The sequence below is a fragment of the Jaculus jaculus genome, chromosome 19 (genome assembly GCF_020740685.1).
Source record: "Jaculus jaculus isolate mJacJac1 chromosome 19, mJacJac1.mat.Y.cur, whole genome shotgun sequence".
Taxonomy (NCBI): Eukaryota; Metazoa; Chordata; class Mammalia; order Rodentia; family Dipodidae; genus Jaculus; species Jaculus jaculus.
In genome coordinates this window covers 34,283,203-34,307,184 of record NC_059120.1, presented here as the reverse complement: position 1 = coordinate 34,307,184, position 23,982 = coordinate 34,283,203, and the positions used below count along the sequence as shown (strand labels likewise).

The window sequence follows — 23,982 nt, the reverse complement described above, 5'->3', positions numbered from 1 at the left end:
GGCACCCGGAAGCACCGTGTCCCGGCAACTCCCAAGTTGCGGTGCTGGCGACACAGCCCCTCTCTATTGCGCCTGCGCAGAGCTGCTCCGCTCGCACCCCGCCCCTTCGCGCCCCGAAGGTTTACCGGTCTCTCGGCAACCATTCACCCCGGGAGCCAATCAGAGGCCCCGCTGTCAGCGCCCGGGCGGAAGCATCCCGGGCCCGCCGCCGCCCCGCCCGGGTCCCTGGGGAGGGCCGTCCGCGCGGCGGGGCGGGGGCGCGGGGCGGCGCGGGGGAGTGGTCAGGCCGGATAAGACCTGAGGGGGCGGCGGCAGCCAGCTCACTCGGGGCGGCTGCGTGGGGGCTGTGAGCGCCGCTCCTGCTGGCGGCTGCCCTCCGGGACGGCGGCGTCGCCTCCTCTCCAGCGCCCAGGTGAGCCACAGGTGCGAGGATGCTGCGGCCGCGAGCCGCGCGCGCTCCCCGCCGGCTCCCGCACCGCAGCCTCCCGCTCGCTGCGTCCGGCGGCGGCGGCGCACACGCTCCCGGGAGCTACAACTTTTCCGAGACCGCGGCCGGGGTCTGGCGAACTTCGGCGAGTTCCTGCGGGGCCGGCCCCGGCGGGGGTCGCGGTGGGCCTCCCGCCCCTTCGGAGCGCGGATCCGAATCCCGCGGTCCGGCTCCCCGGAGGACGCGGGCCCGAGCTGGCCGGCGGCGGCGAGGGAGGAGGGGCGCCTCCGGGTCCGGGGTCTCAGGACCGCGGCGGAGGTCCTCGGGGACTCCGCGCGCAGTTCAGCGATCTGAGCCGGTGGCTTGGGCGCCCCGCCGCGAGTCTAGGAAAGTTCGGGAGAGTACGGTGCCGGTGAAACCGGCTTCCTCCGCTTTGGGGAATGAAAGTTGCTTACGGCGTGGGCGCAAAGCCACCCGGGTCGGTGGACTCGGGCAGCGGTCCCACTACTCGTGGCTTGGAGGCGCGGCCGTTTCGGGAGGGTCGCGTCCCGGCGACCCCTCGCGCGGAGCCGAGCAGGAGAGGACCCCGGAGCGCCGGCCCAGACGCGGGCCACCCAGTCCGGGAAGGCCAGAGGGGCCAGTGCCTGGGACGCAGAGCCCGCTGTCAGAGCTGGCCGGTCTTGGCCCCTTTCCAGTCGTCCCGTTAGCGCTGAGGTTCCCTTCTGCGGGCCCTGACCACCACCTTGGTCTTCAGTCCCCTAAGTGAGGACCTGTTTTCTTTTTAAGTCGTTTTAAAGGTATGACATGCTTTACAACGAAGTGCACTTATACACCAAAATTTATACAGAATAGAATAGCTATGCATGTAATTGTGACGAATTGGTACTGCAGAAATAAAGTTAAGCTTATTAAATCCTCCAGAATTTGTCCCCCAGCTCTCCCTGCTGCCTTGGGAAGGAGGGATGTGCATTGTTCACTGCACCAGCTTTCAGATAAGTTACTTGGTGAAGCAGTGAGCTAGAAAGCCAGGCAGGCAGGCGGGTGGTAGGAGAGCTTCCCAAGAATTGTACTGTGCCTTTAGTCCCCAGAGGTGTGATTGGAGGTGTGAGAGGTGCCGCATTAGACCCTGCAGTTGAACCGTTGGAGGGTGTGGGTGTGGGCTAAAGAAAACAACAGGCTTTTCTCGCTGTAGCAGAGGAACCCTGAACTGGACCAGGAGTAAGTAGTTTTGTCCTTTGACATTTTTGTTGAAGATGGAAAGTTTTGTATCTCTAATCAGATAGCTGAAGCCTTGTCTGAAGATAAACCCTTAAGCACACATATTTTTCAATAAGGAGTTTTTAGAAGGAAGTTTTTGATATGCAGTATATAATTTCAGTTATCTGCAGGAATGTCTCTAATATCAAAGTTATCTAGTTTTTTGCTCAGATCTCTAAATTGTTACCAAAAGAAAGGTTCCTAATTTCATGAGTAACTTAAGTGTGTGCATAGAACAAACAGCCACACTCTAGGCTGTTTCTCCCACAATACCTACCTTGTATCTAGAGACTGCATTTGTGGAAGTGAAGGAAAAGGCTTGGCTTTTGGTCTGTCGGACAGAAGTGTGAGAGAGCGCAGTGCCAGGCTCTGCACTTGCTACTCATGTCTCCACTGCAGGTGTTACCAGGCTCTCACCCCGAAGTTTAACCTCCCAAGCCCCACCCGGAGGGGACCCCCAGCGTTCAAAGCCAACTGTGTGCATGTTCAGTGCCTGTCAAAGGACTGAGGATTCCTCCTGTTTGTGAAAGTCCAAAGACAGCTAGCCATAAAGAGAACGGTCAAGTGGACTGTGATGTTTTGTTCTCCCAGTACCACTATTAGCTCTACACCGTTGCTGCACAGTTGGGAAACTACATTGTTTTGTTTATTTTTTACTGCAGCAGTAAGTTGTATCTTGTCTTCATCTTCTCTTTGATGTGTTGTGTTCCTGGAGTCAACCTCTGAAGAAGGAAGGTTGAGTGGAGGGTTAGATCTCTGGGCTTGGATTGTGTTCGTTAAGTTAAATTTGTGTCAGAGCTTTTGATCTCTTACCTGTCCCTGGGTGTGTACCCCTCCCGTGTGTGTATGTATGTGTGTGGTGTGTGTATTTAGAGCTTAGAGCTTAATAGGGATGAGATGTTTCTTGGGTTAAGGTTTTGGTTAGATAAGGTTTGTTGCTTTTTCTCATCACTGAGGTAAACAGAGAAATAGGGAAAATTCTTTCCACTATCTTGTTTTGGCTGGAGCTCATTAAGTTGATATAACTTGCATTACATAAATTATATTTTAAAAAGTGTTTGTTTAAAGCTGTTTGGGTACATCAGTAGAGCCAGTTTATTTGTTATGATTTTTCTGGTGTCTAAGGTTCCTCCATTTTTTTTTTTAACTTTTTACCTTTTGACTGCACACATAAGGAAGCTCATACTTGAATTTGGATGATTTAGAGGAAGTTTCTTTACATAACTAGGTAAGGGAACCTTATGAATTGTTTCAAGTTAATATTTTGTACAGCTGGCCTCTGTAGCTTGTTCTTGAAGTGTTTGCAGAACTTTTTGGAAAACAGTGAAAAACAATATGAAGAAATAATTGTTGATGTGAAACAACCCTCCAAGTAGGATGTTTTTCAGCTTCAGAGCATTTTAGAGTGTTGGTCACTCGAGTGTGTCGTGTTTATTTCTTGGATAACAGTGATTAAGTGCTTCCTAGGCTGTGCTGCTTGCCAGGTGCTGAGGAGGCCAAGGGAGTGGTGGGGAAGGGCCTGTGGAAGCGTCCTGGATGTGAGAGGAGCTGGGCTGCCTTCGCGATAACCTCAGAGAACCCCAGCTTTCTCTTGTTTGCCTCAGCCCTGGCATGTGAACTCCAGCAAAGCGGGATCTGTAGTCACTTCAGAGTCCCCAGGACTGCTCAGTGTGACTTTGTTAACACAAATGCACCTACCACTGATGGTTGCCTGCCATTCCTTGCAAAGAAGGAGGTGTACTTGAAGTGGGCACTCTACTCGCTGGCGTGTTCTGGATCAAAAGCTCCCTGTCTAAAGTGCAGAACGGTTTCAGTGATGCCTCAGGGGAAATGGTTTGGAGCTGAGGAGCAGTGATGGCAACTTGGCTGGCAGCTGAAACTCCTGAGGCAAGCTGAGCGCCAGTCCTGCTCCCTCGAGCACTTCCCACCTCCCATCCTGCCCACGCCAGCTTGCTCGCCTGCTCGCTCGCTCGCTCAGCCTTTCTCTCCGTGTTCACTCAGCTGCTGGTTCTGCTGATTCTTTCTTTTTATTTTTTGTTTCCCACTGTCATCACTGACCTGGTTTAGGGGCCTGTAGACAGAAGCTTGGTGAGTGACAACATGCTTCTCTGCCTGGGGCCAGTTCTCAGTTCCATGCACCTCCAGCGCCAGAGCAAGAACTCCCAGGAACTGCCCCTCCCTGGGGGCTCCCTGCCTCTCCACAAGTCCTGCCTTTTTTTTGGCATGGTTCTTAAAAGTCCCCTTTTGCAAGTTTTCCCCAACTGTCTTACTTTGGTATTGAAATGATTGCAACCCCTTCTTTTGTTGAACTTTATTTTAATTCTGCTTTGAGTCCTTCCCATGGACTCTTACTGACCCTCTCCCATCTGAGGGTCTCTTTATCCCAGACCTCTCTGCTTCAGTGTTTTATAGTTGCACATTTTCATGTGTGTGTTGTGCCTGAGTGTATACACTCACATGTGTGGGCACATATGTGGGTCTAGGTGCATCTGCAAAGATGGAGGTTGGAGGTCAATATCGGCTGTCTTCCTCAGCCACTCTCCACCTTCTTTGTGACACATGTTCTCTCACTGAACCGGGAGCAGGCTGATTCAGCTAGACTGACTAGCCAGCAAGTCCCACAGATCCTCTTGTCTTTGCCTCCCCGGTGCTAGAATTAGACATTTGCTGGTGTGCCCAGCCTTTTCATGGGTGCTGGGAATCCAGGCTCAGTTCCCTACACTTGTGTGGCAAGTACTTAACCCACTGAGCAAACTCCCACCCCTGGTTTTCTGTTTTGAAAATTTTGATCTTAAATCAATAAGCACAAAAGTTCCCTGTCTTCATGGCTACCCCTATCAAAGTGTTGGGTGAAGGAAATTGTCCCTGAATCTTGAATGATTCCTACCTTGATTCCCTGAGTTGCCATTAGTTTCTCATTACTCACTTGGTACTTTATAGGCATTTATATACCTGGCCTGGCTTCCTGCCCCTCACTCCAGACACATTATAGTTTTCCCTACCTCTACTTATCATAGAGGTGGGCATTGGGACTCCACATCTTCCGGGGGCTCTAGCTCGGCCTTTCAAGTGGGATAATTGTGTGGGATGTAGCAGAAAGAATGGGATCCACAGTGGAGGTGAAGCAAATACCAGGTGGGTACCTGCTGCATGGAGGTGGTCGTCCAGGGTTGTGCAGCCAGGAGCCAGCATGGCTGCTGCTCTTGCTCATGCCTGCGCCTCTGTAGACATTATACTTGCTTCCTCTCTGCTTCTTCATAACCTTTCATTGAGGGGACACCTGCACACCTGTGGCCTGGTCCTGGCCAACCCTTCCATGCTGTCCCATAGGAATATAAGCCAAAAACAGGTCAAAATCATTTGAGTAATAGGTTTGTTTAATCCACTGTGTCAGCTATTAACATTTCAATATGTAATGAAAAATAATAAAAGTATTTTACATTCCTTTCTTTATGCTGAGTCCTTGGAATGCACTGGTATTTCACACTTACACCTCTGGACCTGCTACATTTCAAGTGTTCAAGAGCTCAGGAAGCTGTGGCTGTGGTATTGGGTAATGCGTATCTTTGCCCTCTGCAGAAGTGTTTTGTTTCACATTCTGATTCTGCATGTATGGGAAGCAAGAGTTAGCCATCCAAAGTCACAGATGAGGAGTGTGAACCAGGCTGCTGGCTGTTTGAGGGCAGGGACCTTTATCGCTTGCCTTATTAGTATTACAGAGTCTTGGGACAGTGCTCTCAACATAGTAGACTCTCAGATATTTAAACAAAGGAGAGGAACTTCAGTCACTGCCCAACTTAGTGATGATTATTCATTCTGTGAGGCTAATGTCACCAAATCACAGGATGCTTAATTCCCCATCTGATGATCGTGTTTGTTGAGACTATTTAAGAGAATAGCCTTAAAAAATACAGATAAAATCTTCTGGGACTGCTAGGGAACCAGGACTCCATTTTATCAACAATTAAGACTCACTAATTTGTCAGTGATAAAATTTTTCAATATTTTACGCATTTATCTGTAAGCAGAGAGAGAAAGGGGTAGGGGGGGAGAATGGGAGTGACAGGGCCTTTTGCCATAGCAAATGAACTCTAGATATATGTACCACTTTGTGCATTTGGCTTCATGTGGGTAACGTGGTCATCAGGCTTTGTAAGCAAGTGTCTTTAACTGCTGAGTTATCTCCCCAGCCCAACAATTAAACGTTTACTTAGCATCATTTGAATGTTGTTTGAGGGACAGAGTTTTACCCAGGCTGCTCTGCTTAGTACCTGGAAATCAGGCACCTGCTGTCTGTAACCTGGGTTGACCATATGTGTACTTAGCAGGGGCTGAAACAGAGACCAGCTCACACTTCGACATTTGTGAATGGGTGTATATTCATGTCTCACTCTGATAAGTGCTGTATTCAAGAGTTAAGTGCCACTGGTCCCTTTGCTGATAAGGCCTAAGGATTCTGCTCGTGACTAGGCAGGACTTCTAGCTCCTTCTAGCTGTCTGAAATCTTTGTTTTGGACAGCGATGGCTTCAGCGCACTAAGCTAGAGTTGTGAAGTAGTGTGGAAGCAACTTTTCATGAGATCCACAGGCTGTTAGCTTAAACCCTGAGGAATGTGGCATGGCCACCCTTACAATAAACAGTCACCTCTCCAGAAACCCTCTAGATTTTCCCAGTCTAGTCCATCTCTAAAACAAACACATGCCCACTTTGCTTGGGGACTTCTTCATGGGAGTTCACATTGGTAATGCCTCAGATTTAGAAACAGAATGTCGCAGCAGGATTATCTAGTCAGTTAGACAACGCTTCATATTGACACCTTGGGAGAAAACTCAGATTTTCTGCTTGGTTTCCAACTGAAGGTGTCTTGTGAACATTGACATTTACTGTGACTTCAGCTATTCCTTTCAGCATTTATACTTGTCAGGTGTCTCTGAGTATTGGGATATGTGTACCAGTGTTTTGAATCTGTCTTGTGAGCTTTTGCAGCCCCAACACAAGTCCTTCCAGTGTTATCTTTCCACCCACACTTGCTGACACACCCTAATTTGAAAGAAGTGGCTTTCAATTTAGGGTCCTCTTCGTGTGGGTCCAGTCATTGATAACCACTCACATGAGGTACTGGCATCGGTGGGAAGTGAAAATCTGAGAAAGCCTCGTGCACAGCAAGGCAGCCCCCATTCTGTGGCCTGCTTCTGTTTCAGTCTGGAATTCTGCCGTGGGAATCTGACCAAATTTCTGACTCTGGTAAACACCAGTGTGAAATGGGTGGGAGGTTGCTGATAACCCTGAGAAAATTGACTGAGGTCTTTGTCCAAATGGATCAAACTGAAAGTGTGAAAAAACCCACCTGTGAGGCTTGGCATCTCACTGATTTAGAAATGTTTTCTGTGGGCTCAGCTTTTGTGGCTGAGGTAGAAAGAGTTGTGGGTATTTGGGTGGACTAATTATAAGTGTGACTGTATTAGTTTATTTTCATGTTATAACAGAATACCTGACAAAACCAACATAAAGAAGGGTAAACCTTGGCTCACAGTGTGGGGGTACGTCCGTGTGGGAGGCATGGTGGCAGGAGTGCATGCTGGCCACGCTGGCTCTGCAGTCGGGAAGCAGATAGCCACACATGCTCTTGCTCAGCCTGCTTTCTCCTTTGTATCCAGGCCGGGCTCCAGCCCGTAGGACGGTGCTGCCCACGCTCAGGATGGTTCTTCTGTCCTCATTTTAACCTGCCCAGAAGGCCCCACAGCCATGCCCAGAGCAGATTGTCCAGGTAATTGTAAATGCAGTGGAGATTTACCATCAGTTACTTCTTGGGAAAAAGTAAACTTACCAGGCATGGTGGCGCATGCCTTTAATCCCTAGCAATCTGGGAGGCAGAGATAGGAGGATTGCTGTGAGTTCAGGGCCACCCTGAGACTACATAGTGTATTCCAGGTTAGCCTGGGCTACAGTGAGACCCTACCTCAAAACAAAGTCCCCTCCCTCCCTCCCTCTCTCTCTCCCTCTCTCTCCCTCCCCCTCTCCCTTCCCCTCCTCTCTCCCTCCCTACCTCTCTCTCCCTCTCTCTCCCTCTCTCTCCCTCTCCCTCCCCCTCTCCCTCCCTCCCTCTCCCTCCCTCTCCCTCTCTCTCCCTCTCCCTCCCTCTCTCCCTCTCCCTCCCTCTCTCCCTCTCCCTCCCTCTCTCTCTCTCCCTCTCCCTCCCTCTCCCTCTCTCTCTCTCCCTCTCCCTCTCTCTCTCTCCCTCTCCCTCCCTCTCCCTCTCCCTCCCTCCCTCTCCCTCCCTCCCTCTCCCTCCCTCTCTCTCTCTCTCTCTCTCCCTCTCCTTCCCTCCCTCTCTCTCCCTCCCTCTCCCTCCCTCCCTCTCCCTCCCTCTCTCTCTCTCTCCCTCTCCCTCTCCTTCCCCCTCTCCCTCCCCCTCCCTCTCCTTCTCCCTCTCCCTCCCTCCCTCTCCCTCTCCTCCTCCCCCTCCCCCCCCCCCTCTCTCTCTCTCTCTATATATATATATATATATATATATATATAATTTAAATAAGACATTAGTTTATTTTGTCCTATTGCTGTGGGCCTTCTCATCTGAACTCTTACTCCATGTGATGAACACATACAAATGTTCCTGTTGACTGTAATTTCTTTACATGTCTGGGGATTGTGGATGAGTCTCCAGAATATGACCCCCAAGTGTTGGGCCCAGGCCCTGCTGAGAGACTAGCAGCTGGTGCTCAAAGAATTTCCTCCATGCTGCCTAAAGTCCTAGATAATTTCTGGTCTTTACTGACCCTAGGAATTGAAGGATTGAGGGAGGATTTCTCTTCCAAAGGCCAAATCAACCCTGGCCTTTCTCTTTCTCCTGCTAAGTAACTGCTGGCTATAGATTTCCATTCAAAGTGCTTGGCTAGGGCTTAGGAATGTAGCTCAGTGGCAGAGTACTTTGCCTAACATACACAAGACCCTGGGTTCAATTCCCAGCAACACACACACACACACACACACACACACACACACACACACACACACCCCTACACCCCTCCCCCGCCCCTGTCTGTTTTTCCCAGGTGAAAGAAGCATAAGGGTCAAACATATGCAGGTATGGAAAGTGGCACTTGCAGTGTGTCTGCTCTGGCTGATTCTGTTTCAGTAAAGTCCTGGCTTTCCTTCTTGGGCTAGTCCATGGGGTACCAGTAACTCTTCAAATTTATCTCCCTTCTCTCTGCAGCTCCCAGTGACTTACTATTTCCTTTGCTGGGATGAGGTCACCCTCTTGTCTGACGGGAGGGTCCTCTTGTCATGCTTGACCCAGTGGGCCAGCACATCTGCACTCATAAAAGAGGGCTCGCTCTTTTATTCTATGAGTAGTGTCCATTTTAACAAAACATCTCCTGTCTGACACTACTTTTTTCTTTCAGTACTTCTTGGATAAGCTGATTGGCTCTTCCTATTTCTGGGTTATCAGTTTGTTCAGAAGTTGTTTTCTCATCCAGCATTGCTACCTAGCCAGAATCTCGGAGCTACCTCAGAAGTTGGGATGTTAGACCTTTCTTTTTGCAGCCATTATTCCTTTGAAAATAACGATTATCATTAACTATTAACATGTCTACTCTTAATTACTTTTAATTCCAGTGGCTCCAGTCAGGATGGAAACACCCACAAATTCATAACTACTGTGGGGGAACAATTTCTTTTCTGACAGCTGTTAGATACTTCAGTTCTGCTTTTAACATCGGCCACCTGGTCTTACCTCACTTAGGTGACCTTGGCCCAGTAGCCAAACTTCTCTCCCACCATCTGATTAAAACATCTTGAGACTTCCCTTTCTGTTTTTTACCAGTTCCTTCCTATGACCATCTGAGCAACTAGCTCTTCTTTCCCCACCACACCACAGAGGACTGGGAAGGCTCGGAAACCCCTTTCTGCCCTATACAAGTAGTGTGTGCTTGGACATTTAACAACTTTCATGCCCTCTTTGTCTCCCAGTTTCTTCCACTGTAAGAATCACGGGACACATCATATCTCCCTGACAAGGCCTTTGTAGGAACCAAATAGAGCCTTGGTAGCACTGTCTAGTATCTATCTGAAACATTGCTAAGGTTCCTTGGCTGAACAGCCAGACATAGCTGTTACTCCTTGGCCATAACTGTGGCTACTGCTCAGCAAATTGCTTTAGGAGGGTAGAATGGCCACAGTTACCCCATATTAACATGGGAAGAACCAGAAGATGTTTGTTTTGAAACAAGTGGTAGGCAGTCCTTTCTACAAGTGGGATTTCCCACACACCATGGCCCATAAAGGATCTCCTCTGATGGCCCCTCTAAGCTGCCTTAGCACCCTTTGCTTCTGTGTAACCTGCACAAAAACAGGCAGTAAAGGCTGACCCACCAAGCTTTGCTGTCCTTGGTGTGGATAGCGGGACAGAGGTAGTGGGAAGGTGAGGACCAGCAGGAAGCCACTTGCTTTCTTTTTTGGTCAGGACCATTAAGTGTTTGTTTCAGAAATGCCCATTTTGGGGCTATGGGGAGGGTGCAGTAGGTAAGAGCACTTGGTGTACATGTATGAGGACCTGGTTCAATCCCTAGCACCTACATAAAAATCTGGGCACTGTCACACAGGGGTCAGCCAATCTAACCAAAAAATGGGAAACTCAAGGTTTAGTGAGAGACTCTGTCTCAGGAAAATAAGGCAGAAGAGCGATAGAGGCAGACACTTGATGATATCTTCCTCTCACCTCCACATGAATGTACACAAGGCATGCACATCTGTGGGGATACATGCGCGCGCACGTGTGTGCGCACACACACATACACACACACACATTGCTCATTATAAAGTTTGATTGCAGTAAGAACTGGTTATCCATTGTATGTGTGGTTTGTGACATGTGTTTCCTGGCCTCCTCCCACCTTCCACCCACCAGGGCCTCTTGGGCTTGACAAGTAGTCAACAGTTCTAGTTAGGACATTGGCTCCAGAGTTGAGGACCTAAGTTCAACTCACTTGTTCTTTTCGGAACGATATTGCTTAATTCACTCAAAAAGAGTAAGATTGTGAAGATTAAATGTGAATTGATCAAGGTAGCTCTTTCTGAGTACTGTTTCTTTTGCCTTCCTCCATCTTATAAATGAATAAGAAATAGGCCTAGAGGGAGAGTCTCCTTCACCTGGCTCATTCCAGTGAGAGGAGCATGGGGTGTGATGAAATGTATTGCCATTCACTTTTACTTCTGCTTGAATTAGGTCTTGTGTGCAGTGAAAAAAATCATTTTGCCTAAAGTGTCATCCCTTGTACTTGGGGGAGAATAGTTTGTGTGACGTGTGGGAAGATGCCCCAGGTATATGGGATTGCTCTTGGCTAGGAGCTAGGACCACAAGTGTCTTTGTTCAACATACATATTTTCCTTAGGTGCACAAGAATCTGGATCAATTTTATTACCAAAGGAATATTGATGTGTGTGTGTGTGTGTGTATTTTCTTAAATCTTCAGTTGGATCAAGGCATTGCTCAGTTGCCTGTGGCCTTGGGCTCCAACAACTGAGAGCTTTAATTGTAGCCTGTTTCCCGGACACCTTTAACAGTCACTTTACCATGCCTTCCTTCTGGAGGGAACTGCCTGCCCAAGAATTTGAAGTTGTGCTGCAGGAAAAGCGATGTTTTTCTTCCTTTTTTTTTCTATTCTTTTAGGCTGGGAGCCCTAGACTCACTTGCCACAGCAAATGGACTCCTAGATACATGCACCACTTTGTTTACTTTTATTTATTTATTTGAGATCAACAGAGGGGGGGGGGAGGGAGGGAGGGAGGCAGAGGGAGAGAATGGGCCCACCAAGGTCTCCAGCCACTGCAAATGAACTCCACATGCATGCGCTACCTTGTGCATCTGGCTTCCGTGGGTCCTGGGGAATGGAGCCTCAAACCGGGGTCCTTAGACTTCACAGGCAAGCACTTAACCACTAAATCATCTCTCCAGCCCCCTAATTGTTTCTTTTTCCCTACTAAGACTACCGCATAGCTGCCTCGTGCAGCTCTTTCCTGAGCAATGAGAAACATTGAGATAAGTACTACCTTGGCCTTTGGGAATTTGGTCTGATCTGGCCTAGTTTGTCATTTCCTCTCCATATCTGCTGGTATCATTTTTCTTTCTGATGTGTGTAGCCTGCCTTTCCGAACAGCCAGAGAATTGGGGTACTTAAGATGGTTGTTCACCATGAATCAAGCCAGTAAGGTAAAGTAGAGGCCAGGAAAATGGCTCTGAAGGTAAATGCTTACTGTGCAAGCATGAACACCTGAGTTTGAAACCTCAGCCCTCACTTAAAGTTCTGCAGGTGGCAGTATACCTATAATCCCCACAGGGAGGTGGAAGCAGGAGGGTTCCTGAAGCTTGCTAGCTAGTTTATGGAGCCTAATCCGTGAGCTCTGGGCTCAGGGAGAGAACCTGTTTTAAAAAATAATATGGAGAATGATTAAGATACTTAATATCAACCTCTCACCTCCACATACATACATACATATATGTGTGCATGTACACCAACACACATACAAAAAATTAAGTAGTATGAATTAAGTAGGCAGTTGGCTGTCCTGGCTTATAAGAAGTGCCTGCATTTTCAAATCGATTATAAGTTCCCATCTCTGCCAACTTCTCCTATGGAAAAGTACAATGAATCTGCTTCTCCAACACTACTTTGAGTTTCCTGGACTTCACATTGATGTGTCTCCTAGCCACTATTGTGTTAATTCTGCTAACTAGAATTTGCCTTTAACCAGGGCCTTTCATGAGTTGGGAATGTGTTTCATGTGATTCTTTTATGTGGGGATTATATCAGTGTTGATTTAAAGCAGTTAATTAAAATGAAAACTGTTGAACTAAGCTCTGGTGTGGTATCTAAGCACTGAGGGTCTGTAACTTGCATTTATTCTTGTAGTACCAGTGTTTGTCTCAGTAATTTAGAGATAAACTTCTGATATTTGAAATCATTTGGATGAGTGAAAGAAAAGGAATTTCTTTACAATAGGTATGAATGACTTATTTTAGCTCTTCTAATAAGCTAAGAACTTAATTACCTACTTTGTTTAAATTTATAAACATATTTGGGTAAGTTCAACTTCACTGTACTTATTGTGGTAAGTTGAGATAATTAAAAGCTATATACCATGGTCTTGGTATTAGTCTGTGTCCCATATTATGCTTGTTTTATGGACTGCTTTTTTCTCAAAAATGGCTCCATCCTACACACACACACACACACACACACACACACACACACACACATACACACACACACTCTCTCTCTCTCTCACTCACTCACTCACTCACTCAGGAAGTTGCAATGGAAGATACAAACACCTCATCCTGGGTTCTTAAAGAAGTATGTATGTATTGTATTTATTGAAGTGCTATAACCATAGCCAATCATTAACCTAATGGTATCACAAAGGCAGCTCTAATATGTTCGAAATGAAAAATGGCAGCCATGGAAACTGGTAAAAACAGGTTTTGATACCAAATGTTGAGCCTAGATGTGATGAGTTTACCTGGTAAGAGTTTTTAAAAACCATAGATAAATGGTATCTTTTAAATACACAGGTAAAAATATGACTAGAAAGCATTCTTGAGGACCATTTGTCTCCTGCCTCCCTGGAGAGGCCAGTGTTAAAGGCTGGGTAAAGCTTCTAAGTGTTTGGTACACTTCCCAGGACATTTGGTTCACTTAGTGTGTGGGAATGGGGATGAGGACAGGGCAGGGAAGGGAGCTGAAGAAATTAAGTAAGGTAGTAGATGAACAGAAGACTCATCAAGAACAGATTTGAGAATGTGGCATGGATCATAAGATCTTCCATTTTCATCAACTACTATGCATATAACTTCCAAATTCAAAGATATGTGTTTTCTTTTTCACTATCTCCCAAATGAAAGACAGTGTCTGGTACATATTGAGTGGTTTGTGATTCCTTCCAGAGATGTTATGGACTTGTAGAAGCATAAACTGTTGCATGTACAGTTTTGTATGTACTTTTCTACTTGGGAATTGGGAGCTTTCCCACATCATAGGACTATCACCATGCTTTTGAGCTTCTGCATCTGTAAGCTGATGTATCCCTGTGTGAAGCCACCTAACTGTCCTTTGTTGGTGAGCTTTTGCAGCTCTCCCGTGAGTGTCTCTGGCCATGCTTGCAGGCATACCCAGAGGATCAGGCTCAGAATAGATTGAGTGGAAATAGAATTGCCACATCAAAGCTTAGGTCCACCTTAAAGTTCAGAGTCTCATGTTCTTCAGAGGACCTATGGGCAGTATACCAGAAGATTCTGCTTTCCCGCACACCAGACATTGACCATTGTGGTGGGTGAAAACGATGCACGAAGGGTTTAGTTTGCCTTCCCTTGAATAAGGTTGAATACAACGTGTTTGTGTTCTTTGCCCCATCTTTATTAGGTTCTGATATTTACGATTTTTATTTATTAACTAGATGAATACCTTATCTAATATTACACATGTTCTTCTAGTTTTGTCTCCTAGCAGTCAAATCTCTCAATTTATGTGACTTGGCTTTTATATGGTTTAGAAAGGTACCATCCACCTTTTTTGTTTGTTTTGAGAGACCGGGTCTCATTGGTCTGGAGTTCACCAAGTAGTCTTATACAGGCTAGCCAGCCAGCCCCAGGGCCTGTCCCTGCCACCCCATTGCTAGGTTTACAAACATAAGCCACCTGGCTTTATTTTTTAAACATGGGTTCTGGGGACTGACCTTAGGTCCTCATCTCTCCACTGAACTTTCTTCTCAGTCCTGCCTTTACCATTTTAAAATGCTTCTTTCATCATACTAAACATTGTTAGGTATTTGATTTTGTTTGTATATTTAGAAAATTCTGTCTCAGTAATTTGTTTGTCTTTTGTGATAACTTACTGTTTCTATCATTCTAGCTTTTTACTCTTTTTGGCAATTGCTACCCTTCCATATGAATTTTGTAAATAGTCTAAAGTAGGTTTTAATTTTATAGTACCAATTTTAAGCTGTATGAACATCTTTATAATACCCTTTAAAATTTTTTGACAGTTTTTCATAATTATAGACAACAAACCATGATAATTCCTTCTCTCTCCCAATTTCCCTTTTGCAACTCTGCTCTTCATCATACCTCTTCTCTCTCTCAATCAGACTGTCTTTTATTTGGATGTCATCATCTTTTCCTCCTATTATGAGGGTCTTGTATAGGTAGTGCCAGGCACTGTGAGGTCATGGATATTCAGGTTATTTTGTGTCTTGAAGATTGCATTGTAAGGAGTCTACCTTTGGCTGTCCCATATTTTTCCTGCCACCTCTTCCACAATGGACCTGAGCCTTAGAAGGTATGATAGAGATGTCTCAGTGTTGAGCACTCCTCTGTCACTTCTTCTCAGCACTATAGTGCCTTTTGGGTCATCCCAGTGGTCACTGCCATCTGAAAAGAGAAACTTCTCTAACCAAAAATGAGATTAGCATTAATATATAGGTATGAACATTAAGAGAAGTGCTTACCAGGCAGTTTGGTGAGCATAATATATATATATTTAGCTAGACACCAGCAGGTGTTACACCCCTAGGGCTCATGACTTCCCCTGTCATAGGTTTTCAGTATCAGGCATGTATTCCCTCCTGTAAGGGTGGGCCTTCAGTCTAATTAGAGAGCAGTTGGTTTCCACCATAACAGACATGTCACACTATTGTACCCATTGGCTCATTTGGCCTGGTTGGACAAATTTAAGGCTTGCAGTGTCCACTGTTGTTTATCTCCACTGATGATTTCTTTCTCTCCCATTGAGCTGCATGCAGTGTAGCTTTTTTCAGCTTTGTCATTGAGTCTACATGTAGGAGGTTTTCAGCTCAGCTCCAGCAAGATTTCTCAGTGGCCTTGCAGCCCAAGCACACACATGCACTTTTTAACCGAAGAACAAAGAATCATGGCTTTCAGATTCTTTGTGGTCACAGATGGTCCCCCTCTCAAGTTGAATAGATGTGTTCAAGAGTAGCAGTCCTATTTTAGTCCTGTGTAACTATTTCTTCATGACAACTTACTTTGTAAAACAGCACAAGCTTTTCCTCTATTCCACTCTGCAACATTACTAGTGTTCTTCCTGGGTGTTTAAGGTGTTCTTGCATTTCCTTTGCTGACTACATGTGGCTCTCAGGTGCTGCGATTTCTCATACCTGTGTCATATGTGGGAGTCTTGAACAGCATAACAAATGTTACAGAACAACGATCAGCCAACACACCTGGTAGAACATGTCACCAAATCCTGGGTAACCCAGTTGTGTCTCAAAATAGGCTCAAAGCATATCTTGCTGAAAATATTTGAATCCAATGGCCTACAGTGTACTAATCACAGAAGGGACCTCAGAACTAAAGAGTGTTCAGCATGCAAAGGAAGAAGAGAAACAGGATGCCTTTTACCTCCTTGAAATCAGCACCAGCCATAAGAGACAAATGTGTGCAAGCTGCAATTTAGGTGTGCCACGTGAGGATGATCTAAGTGATTAGGAACTTACAAGGTGGTCTAAGGAGCTTGCAAGTAACTTCCCCTTGATTAGGGCTCTTCTGTGGAAAGCAAAGGAGTATTCAACCCCATATGGCTTTTTCTAGATCCTGCTTTGTTCCCAGGGGCAGGCTTGCCATTTGCAGCTGAGCAAATCCTGTTCCTAAACTTTCTTGTTATGAAGCCACCATACACTGGCCTCAGAGGCTTACTGTGGCCTGGACACTCATCATTTCCAGCCATGGACTGCTTTCCTTCCCTCTGTCCCTGCCAATAGCTCACTGTGCCTTTGGGTTAGTCCATGTCCCCTCCCATCAATGGACTCCTCTGTGGCCTTTCTGTTCTCCTAGTCCAGGGGCATCTTCTGCTCTGCCTTTGTGTTACATTTGCATTTTCCCTCTGCTCCACACACATCCTTGTGTTGTCACCTACTTTTGTGATGGGGAGTGCTAAGTGCTCATCCTTGTGTGCTTAGAAGTGCTCTGACACTGAGCCGCAGCCATAGGAATTCCCTGTTGGAGCCCTAGTAGAATACACTGTGGGCATTTAACACAGAGCAGCTGGAAAACAGTGAAACTGCATCGGGTTGGTTGGTGTGTATGACAAGTCACTAATGTAGGGGTGGGAGAACTGTTGGTGAAATCAGAGGGTGCCACTGACTTTTGCATTCTTTGAGAGAGTGTGCAGCCCACATGGGTTCACGGGCAGTCTCATTTTTAATTCATCCATTTAGGTTTTACAAAGTAGGATTTCTAATAATACATTTTCATTTTAAAATGTTCACCATAGTTAAAAATTACTGGGCTGTGGGTACTGCTCAGTGGTAGAACACTGGATTTGCTTGCATGCTCAAAATCCTGGATACAATCAACACCACCACCACATACACACATTGACTTTGGAAACATTGTGGTTCCAGCATGTACAGTGCAAAAAGTGATGGTTTTTCTTCTAGTGATCAGTTCTAACTTCGTTCTCCTAAGAAACTTTAAGGCATTCTTTTCCACAGTGCCATTGAAAGTCCACCAGCCACCAGGTTTTTGTCATGCCCTATATAGGCATCTGTGCTAAAGGACAGTCTCACTACAAGCTGATGTAGCCTCAGGTTGATTGGAACTTTATCCTATAAACAATTCCTTCTTTCTGTCTCATGTGGATGTAGTGTTTCATGGCAAACTACTCTCATATTTGAATGGTCATGGGAAGCTTTGTAAGGGAACCTGCCTCATTCTGACAAGAGGGGTGTACTGCTGCGTCTTGGTGAGGTTATAGACAAATCTGTTCATGGAGTCAAAAGAAGGGATGAGTGTGTGCTGGGCTCTCTACATGGGTGCCATAGCATAGGTATCAGCCTGCAAAAGACATAGCTAAGGAGCTAAAGCAGGAGAGGGGCCTTCTCCAAAAACTTGGGAAATAACAAAACATATAGAGTCTTATTTTCCTCTGTATAGGTCATTTATTGAATAATGTCTTCAGGTTACATGGTTTTGTAAGTTTGTCTGTTTTACTTCATATAGAACAGCCAGTCCCACCTTTGCCCCAGACAGAATGAGCAAAACAGCTGCAGCAAAAAGTGAACTTGCCTAGAAACATATTAAAGAACCACAAGCAAATTGTGACATTATCTAAATCAGTGTAGACTGAGGTCTTCACAGTATCCTTAACTCTGCATGGGCACCATTCTTTGTCTTTGACATTTTATTTTCATGGCCACACCAAGCAATATGTGCTACTGACTGCCATTGTACAGGAAATTGTTCAGAGATAAGTCAGTACCTTTGAGCTCCTTCACTTAAAAGCTTCACCATGTCTATGAGAGTGCTAACTCCATCTTTTCCTTCTCTTTTAGGCCCCCTGGCCAGAACATCCCCCATGATGGCAGCGGAGGGCAGCAGTGCCAGCGACTGTGTATCCTTCAGTGTGCTCAGTTGGGATCAGATTAGCCGGCTGCATGAGGTCCTGACTGAGGTTGTACCTGTTCATGGACGAGGCAACTTTCCAACCTTGGAGATAACCCTGAAGGACATCGTCCAGACTGCCCGCAGCCGGCTAGAGGAGGCAGGCATCAAAGTGCAAGATGTCCGGCTGAATGGCTCTGCAGCTGGACATGTTTTGGTCAAAGACAACGGCTTGGGGTGCAAAGACCTGGACTTGATCTTTCATGTGGCTCTTCCCACTGAGGCAGAATTCCAGCTAGTCAGAGATGTGGTTCTGTGTTCCCTCCTGAACTTCCTGCCAGAGGGTGTGAACAAGCTCAAAATCAGCCCCGTCACCCTGAAGGAGGCGTATGTGCAGAAGCTGGTGAAGGTCTGCACGGACACAGACCGCTGGAGCCTCATCTCCCTCTCTAACAAGAACGGGAGGAACGTGGAGCTGAAGTTTGTTGACTCCATCCGGCGGCAGTTTGAGTTCAGCGTGGACTCCTTCCAGATCATCTTGGATTCGTTGCTCTTTTTCTATGACTGCTCTAGTAACCCCATCTCTGAGCACCTCCACCCCACGGTGATTGGGGAGAGTGTGTATGGAGACTTTGAAGAAGCCTTTGACCATCTGCAGAACAGACTGATCGCCACCAAGAACCCTGAAGAAATCCGAGGTGGAGGACTTCTCAAGTACAGTAATCTTCTTGTGCGGGACTTCAGGCCTGCAGACCAGGAGGAGATCAAGACTCTAGAGCGTTACATGTGCTCCAGGTTTTTCATCGACTTCCCAGACATCCTGGAACAGCAAAGAAAATTGGAGACCTACCTTCAGAACCACTTTGCCGAAGAAGAGAGAAGCAAGTATGACTACCTCATGATCCTTCGCAGGGTGGTGAATGAGAGCACCGTGTGCCTCATGGGGCATGAACGCAGACAGACCCTGAACCTCATCTCCCTCCTGGCCTTGCGGGTGCTGGCAGAACAAAACATCATCCCCAGTGCCACCAATGTCACCTGTTACTACCAGCCAGCTCCTTATGTCAGTGATGGCAACTTCAACAACTACTACATTGCCCATCCTCCAGTCACCTACAGCCAACCTTACCCGACCTGGCTGCCCTGTAACTAACCTTAATAACCTGAAGGTTTCCACGGTAGGAACCTACTGGGTCAGGGCTCTCAGGCAGGAGAGCCTCCTCCTAGATGTAGGTGTTTGGCTTTTAAAGAGGATGTCAGCTCTGATTGTTTTTCTTTTTTCTTTGTGTGCCCACGGCAATGGGTCCATAGACTACCATGAGCCAACCCCAAAAGGATCCATATTTCAGTGTCATTTTGGAAAATGCAATAGGAAGTGTGACCTTTCTACATCTTTGCAAGATAGACACTAACAGGTCACATCCCAAACATCAGCACCTGAGCTCTGTGAAGTCTTTGGGATTGGGAGAACTTGGGCACCATGTGAGAAGTCTCAAGCTGCTTTTCTCAGTGAGCCTCCAGTAGGCTGTTAGCTCTCACTAGGGATTCTCAGCAGTGACTTGACGGCTGTGCTCATCTTATTGTGTCAACTTTAGTCAGCCCCAAACTGATACACACGAGGGTACTCTTGTGATCAAGTGACTAAGTTGTGTAAGTCTAGTCCCTGTCAGCAGAGCTGAGAATTTCATTCATCAATAAACCAAAGCCAATAGCTGGAGACTTAAGATCTGGTTGGAAGTGGTTTATGGTTTAAATGCTGTGCTAACTTGAGGAATTATGAGATATTGAGAAAAAATGACCTTTTCTTGATATGTAACTTGAAAACAAAATGTGGAACATAATGTTAAAGTAGAATTGTGGTGGGGGGCAGGGATTGTAAATAGGAAACATGAATGTTCTGTTTTCTTTAAGGAAGTCCAATTGAATGACACTTTTTTCATCATTGGCGCTCTCATGACTGACTTTTGTGTTGCTCTTCCTCAGAGTAAAGGTTGTGCTATGTGTAGAGTCATTGGCCTGACATGAGGGTCTTCCCATGCTTTAATTAGAAACCCAGTTTGATCAACATTCCAAGTATGACAGGCTATTTTTTTTCTGGAATACTTTGGCCATTTTTCTCCCTCAAAATAGTAATTTCCTTCTTCAAGTATTTTTCATAGCACATGAGTTCAGGAGAACACGGTGACCTGTGGAATTGCTTTAGGATTTCATTTCTTACCTCCAGCTGTGTGAAAAAGGTTAGCATGATGTCTGCTTTGAGTATATACTGGTTCCCAAAGCACTTTAAAATCACTAGTGAGTTTGGGGAAGAACTGAGTGAGTGAAGCATGAGCTTTCTTACTTGGCTAGATTTGATTATGTTTATTATGCTCTGCACTTTAGAAGGAAACAGTGTTAATTGCTGGCCTTACACAGGCTTAGACCATGGGAGAGGTCTAGGCACTCTGGCTTTTCCTAATTGATCTGGATAAGAGATTTCATATTTTGAAACCTTCTGTGTGATCTTTTAGAGAGCTTCACTTTAGTATAACAAGGGTAGAGACAGTCAGTATTGCCAGCCAGCTTGGTTTTTGGAGTGATTTGATCAAATCCATGATGCTAATTTTTTATTTTCTCCTGTGGCCATAAAAATCCAAAGCCCAGCAAGATTGCTTCCCCACACGTTAAGCAATGAAGTTATCTTAATACAGAAATACTTAGTAGAAAATAGTGGTTTGTAAGGACTTTTTTTTTTTTTTTTACCCCAAGTTTCTTCTGGAATGTGATGTATTGGTCCTCATAAGGCCTGACTGAAACTCCTTGCTGGCGCCTGTGTTGTTAGATGACTAGTATACGCTTCTCAGCCCCCCAGCTCCCGTGTCCCTGTGAGCCTTAGTTACATTTGAATTCACTGGCTTAAGTGGACCTGAGCCACTTCAGTGTGACAAGGAAAGTAATGAAAAGTGATCCCACTTTTGAAAACTATCTAGTCATCCATGACCTTAAAATGCTGCCATTGTGTTCAAATGATAGCTTATTTGTACAAAAATGAGATTTGTGTAACCAGATCTTTGGAAATGTGATGGTGCCTTTGGCAAAAGGAGCACTTGCTAACAGAAACCAGGATTGCTTCTACTTGAGGCTTGCGGACCAGTGAAGCAATGGGAAAATGTCTAGCTTGTCTTTGGAGTTTTCTTTGCTTATGTGTTGTTGTGTTTTTGTTTGTTTGTTTTGCAGTCTGGTAATGGTCTTTTATTTTACTTTATTGTTTTTTTTTTCGAGGTAGGGTTTCACTGTAGCCCAGGCTGACCTGGAATTCACTATGTAGTCTCGCGGTGGCCTTGAACTCACGGTGATCCTCCTACCTCTGCCTCCCAAGTGCTGGGATTAAAGGTGTGCGCCACCACACCCAGCTGGTAATGGTCTTCTTTGAGAATGGGAGGTAGGCACAGATGTTTCAATCCACCATCACATGACAGCCCTCTTTGTAGTTTCTTTACATGATCTTTTTAGCCAGCTCAGCTATTTTTGTAGTTTGAGAATTGATGTGTTCTAGAACCATCATGGTAAAGTTACATTGACCAAGATGGGTCTTTAAAATACAGCCCCTGGACTAGTGTCTCCACCTGTTCTGGGAGCCTTCTGCCACACTTGGAATAGACAAGGTTACTTTGAATTTCAGATGTCTAATTTTTATCTGAAACCTGCCTTTTGTGCCACCCACATAAGCACCAGATACCCCAAACGTGTACTGTGTGTGTGTGTGTGTGTGTGTGTGTTGAGTAACATGAATCCTGGAACTGGCAGAGGGCACCAAAGTTCAAGTACAAGTTCTAATTGAATACAAGGCAGCTCCTCGTTGCTTTAGACTCTGAGCTGGTTTCTTGTGCTGTTCTCCCAGCCTGCTTCTCAGGGCCGAGCAGAGTAGCAGGCCGGTGACAGAAGTCGGAACCTTTCTCCTGGGTTGGCAGAAAGCATAGGCTAGACTCTTGGCCTTGAGCTTCCCTCTCCCCTGCTTCTCACTCAGTATGTCACTAGTGCCTCTCAGTCAGGAGCTCCTGATGATGTGTGAAGGCTGAGGCAGGGCCTACATCTGGGAATCTAGCAGAAGGGCAATTGGGAAGATGCTTGGTTCCTGATAAGTTTGTTTTCTGTTTGGGTCATACTAGTCCCCAGAACCTGGCCCCTAGTTTGGCCTACCTTGGGAATTTGTGTCACAATGAGCTGTGTGTGAATCTGTTTTGTGGTGATTCATTATTAATCAAATTGCTAAAACTCTGAATCTTCTTACCCTCCAGCCTTCTGACCCTAGCTCCGTTCTTCATGGTGGGTAGGATTTTAATACTGCCTTAGCTTTGGTAACCGGTCCCACTCTACAGCAACTTCCTACCTTTGAAAAATATGCCCTTCCTGTGAATTTTCTGGTACTGTCTTAGCTCCAATGCCTTATTCTAGAGGTTGCATTAAAATATAGCTTTCTAATTGTGAGAAGACGTTATCATGCCACCTGGGAATTAATTACTTCCTGGGCATCTATTGGGGGCCTTACAATAGGAAAAACACTTTGGTGGTTCTGTACCCTGAAAGCAACACTTCCAGTTTTCAAGGCTAGATTTACATCCTTTACCTGACAAAAGTCCAGAAATCTACAGCTGATTTTAGAAAGTATTCCAAGTCAACTAATTAAATTCAGAGGGTGTGGAGGAGAGGTGTTTAATTACAATTTTTTGTGAAGTTCTCAGAGGAAAGAAAAAGTACTTTATACATGTGTGAATTCAAGTGCCTAAATCTTGTGTACCTATCACTTAAAGAAATAGTTTTAGTCTAAGCTTAAAGAAAATGCTTAGAGTTTTGCCTGTGCTATTGAAATTTGGTCAAATTCTCATGTGTGTTTATATAAGAAAGTGAGATGACCACTCATTCAAGAGGAAGTAGCTAACTAAATGGGTCTGTGGGTGTTTTTAAGGATTAAAAACTTTATTTCCCTAAGCAGCTATTTATTTCCAAATTAATGTGGATGAAAAGTAAGATGCCTATTGGACTAAGTTGGAAGCTGTTTTTGTTATTATTTGCTTGGCCTTGTGCTAGCAGTGCCTAGAGGTGAGGCTTTCTTCCTTAGTACTGGTCACTCATCTTCTTACTTGATGCACATGAGACTCCTTATTAATGCAAATGTATTAGAACTTTATGAAATGAAGCTTTGAGTTTGAGAAATAAAAGTATATATAAAAGTAAAAAAAGTTTGTCAGTTTGCTCATTGCTTCTTCTTTCTCTTTAGTAAACTTTTTAAGTTTCAGGAATCACATGGAGATGAGCAGTTGCCACCAATGCCAACCTTGACTGTACTGTGACAGGCTGTTCCTAGTAGATTGTGGTGGGGGACAGTGAAGGCCATAAGTCATTTCTGATTGGGGTGGGGGACACTGAAGGCCATATGTCACTTCGCCAAAGGGCCTGAGCATTGCTGTGCATCTCAATCTGGAGGCTAATCCCTACGGTGGTAAGTATTCCTTTGCTTGCTTTGGAGTACTGCCACTTGCCAATTGAAACTAGGGACTGGAGTATGCTGGCTAGCACTCCATGCTGAGCTATGTCCCTAGCCTGCAGTGTCTTAAAATATATCTTCACCAGTACCTACCTTGACCCAATTTCCTTGGCTCCATGATAATTTCAGTAAGACCCAAAATACCCTCATCCATACCATGCTACTTTCATCATTTCCTCAGTTTTTTTTGCATGTGTGTAGTAGGTATGGGTGTCCATATATGTGTAGGTGTGTGCAGGTGAGTATATGCAGGTGTACATGTGTGTACAAAGGCCAGAGATTGACATCAAGTGTCTTCCTCAATCTCTGTCCACCTTATTTTGAGACAGGGTCTCAATGAATCCAGAGCTCACTGACAGGGCTAGATAAGCCAGCCAGCAG

At 45.7% G+C, this 23,982-nt stretch overlaps 1 protein-coding gene across 2 annotated transcripts; it reads left to right on the top strand.

Moving 5' to 3' along the window:
- Positions 1–347: 347 nt before the first annotated feature.
- Positions 348–21,328, top strand: Tent5c (terminal nucleotidyltransferase 5C). 2 transcript variants are annotated; one of them, XM_045138831.1, is made up of 3 exons: positions 395–412; positions 7,342–7,451; positions 18,029–21,328. In XM_045138831.1, exons 2-3 carry the CDS (start codon positions 7,430–7,432, stop codon positions 19,228–19,230), a joined length of 1,224 nt encoding a protein of 407 aa, XP_044994766.1. In that variant the 5' UTR covers positions 395–412; positions 7,342–7,429; the 3' UTR covers positions 19,231–21,328. The 2 variants fall into 2 exon arrangements, with proteins under 2 accessions (XP_004667571.1, XP_044994766.1); XM_004667514.3 differs by lacking the exon at positions 7,342–7,451 and having other exon boundaries at positions 348–412.
- Positions 21,329–23,982: the final 2,654 nt, after the last annotated feature.

What these genes read in the sequence shown, in the direction of transcription:
- Tent5c (XM_045138831.1), top strand. Translation starts at nt 7,430, where the DNA reads ATGCCCAGAGCAGATTGTCCAG. An exon ending in GCCCAGAGCAGATTGTCCAG is followed by an intron (nt 7,452 to 18,028) that starts GTAATTGTAAAT and finishes CTTCTCTTTTAG; the next exon opens with GCCCCCTGGCCAGAACATCC.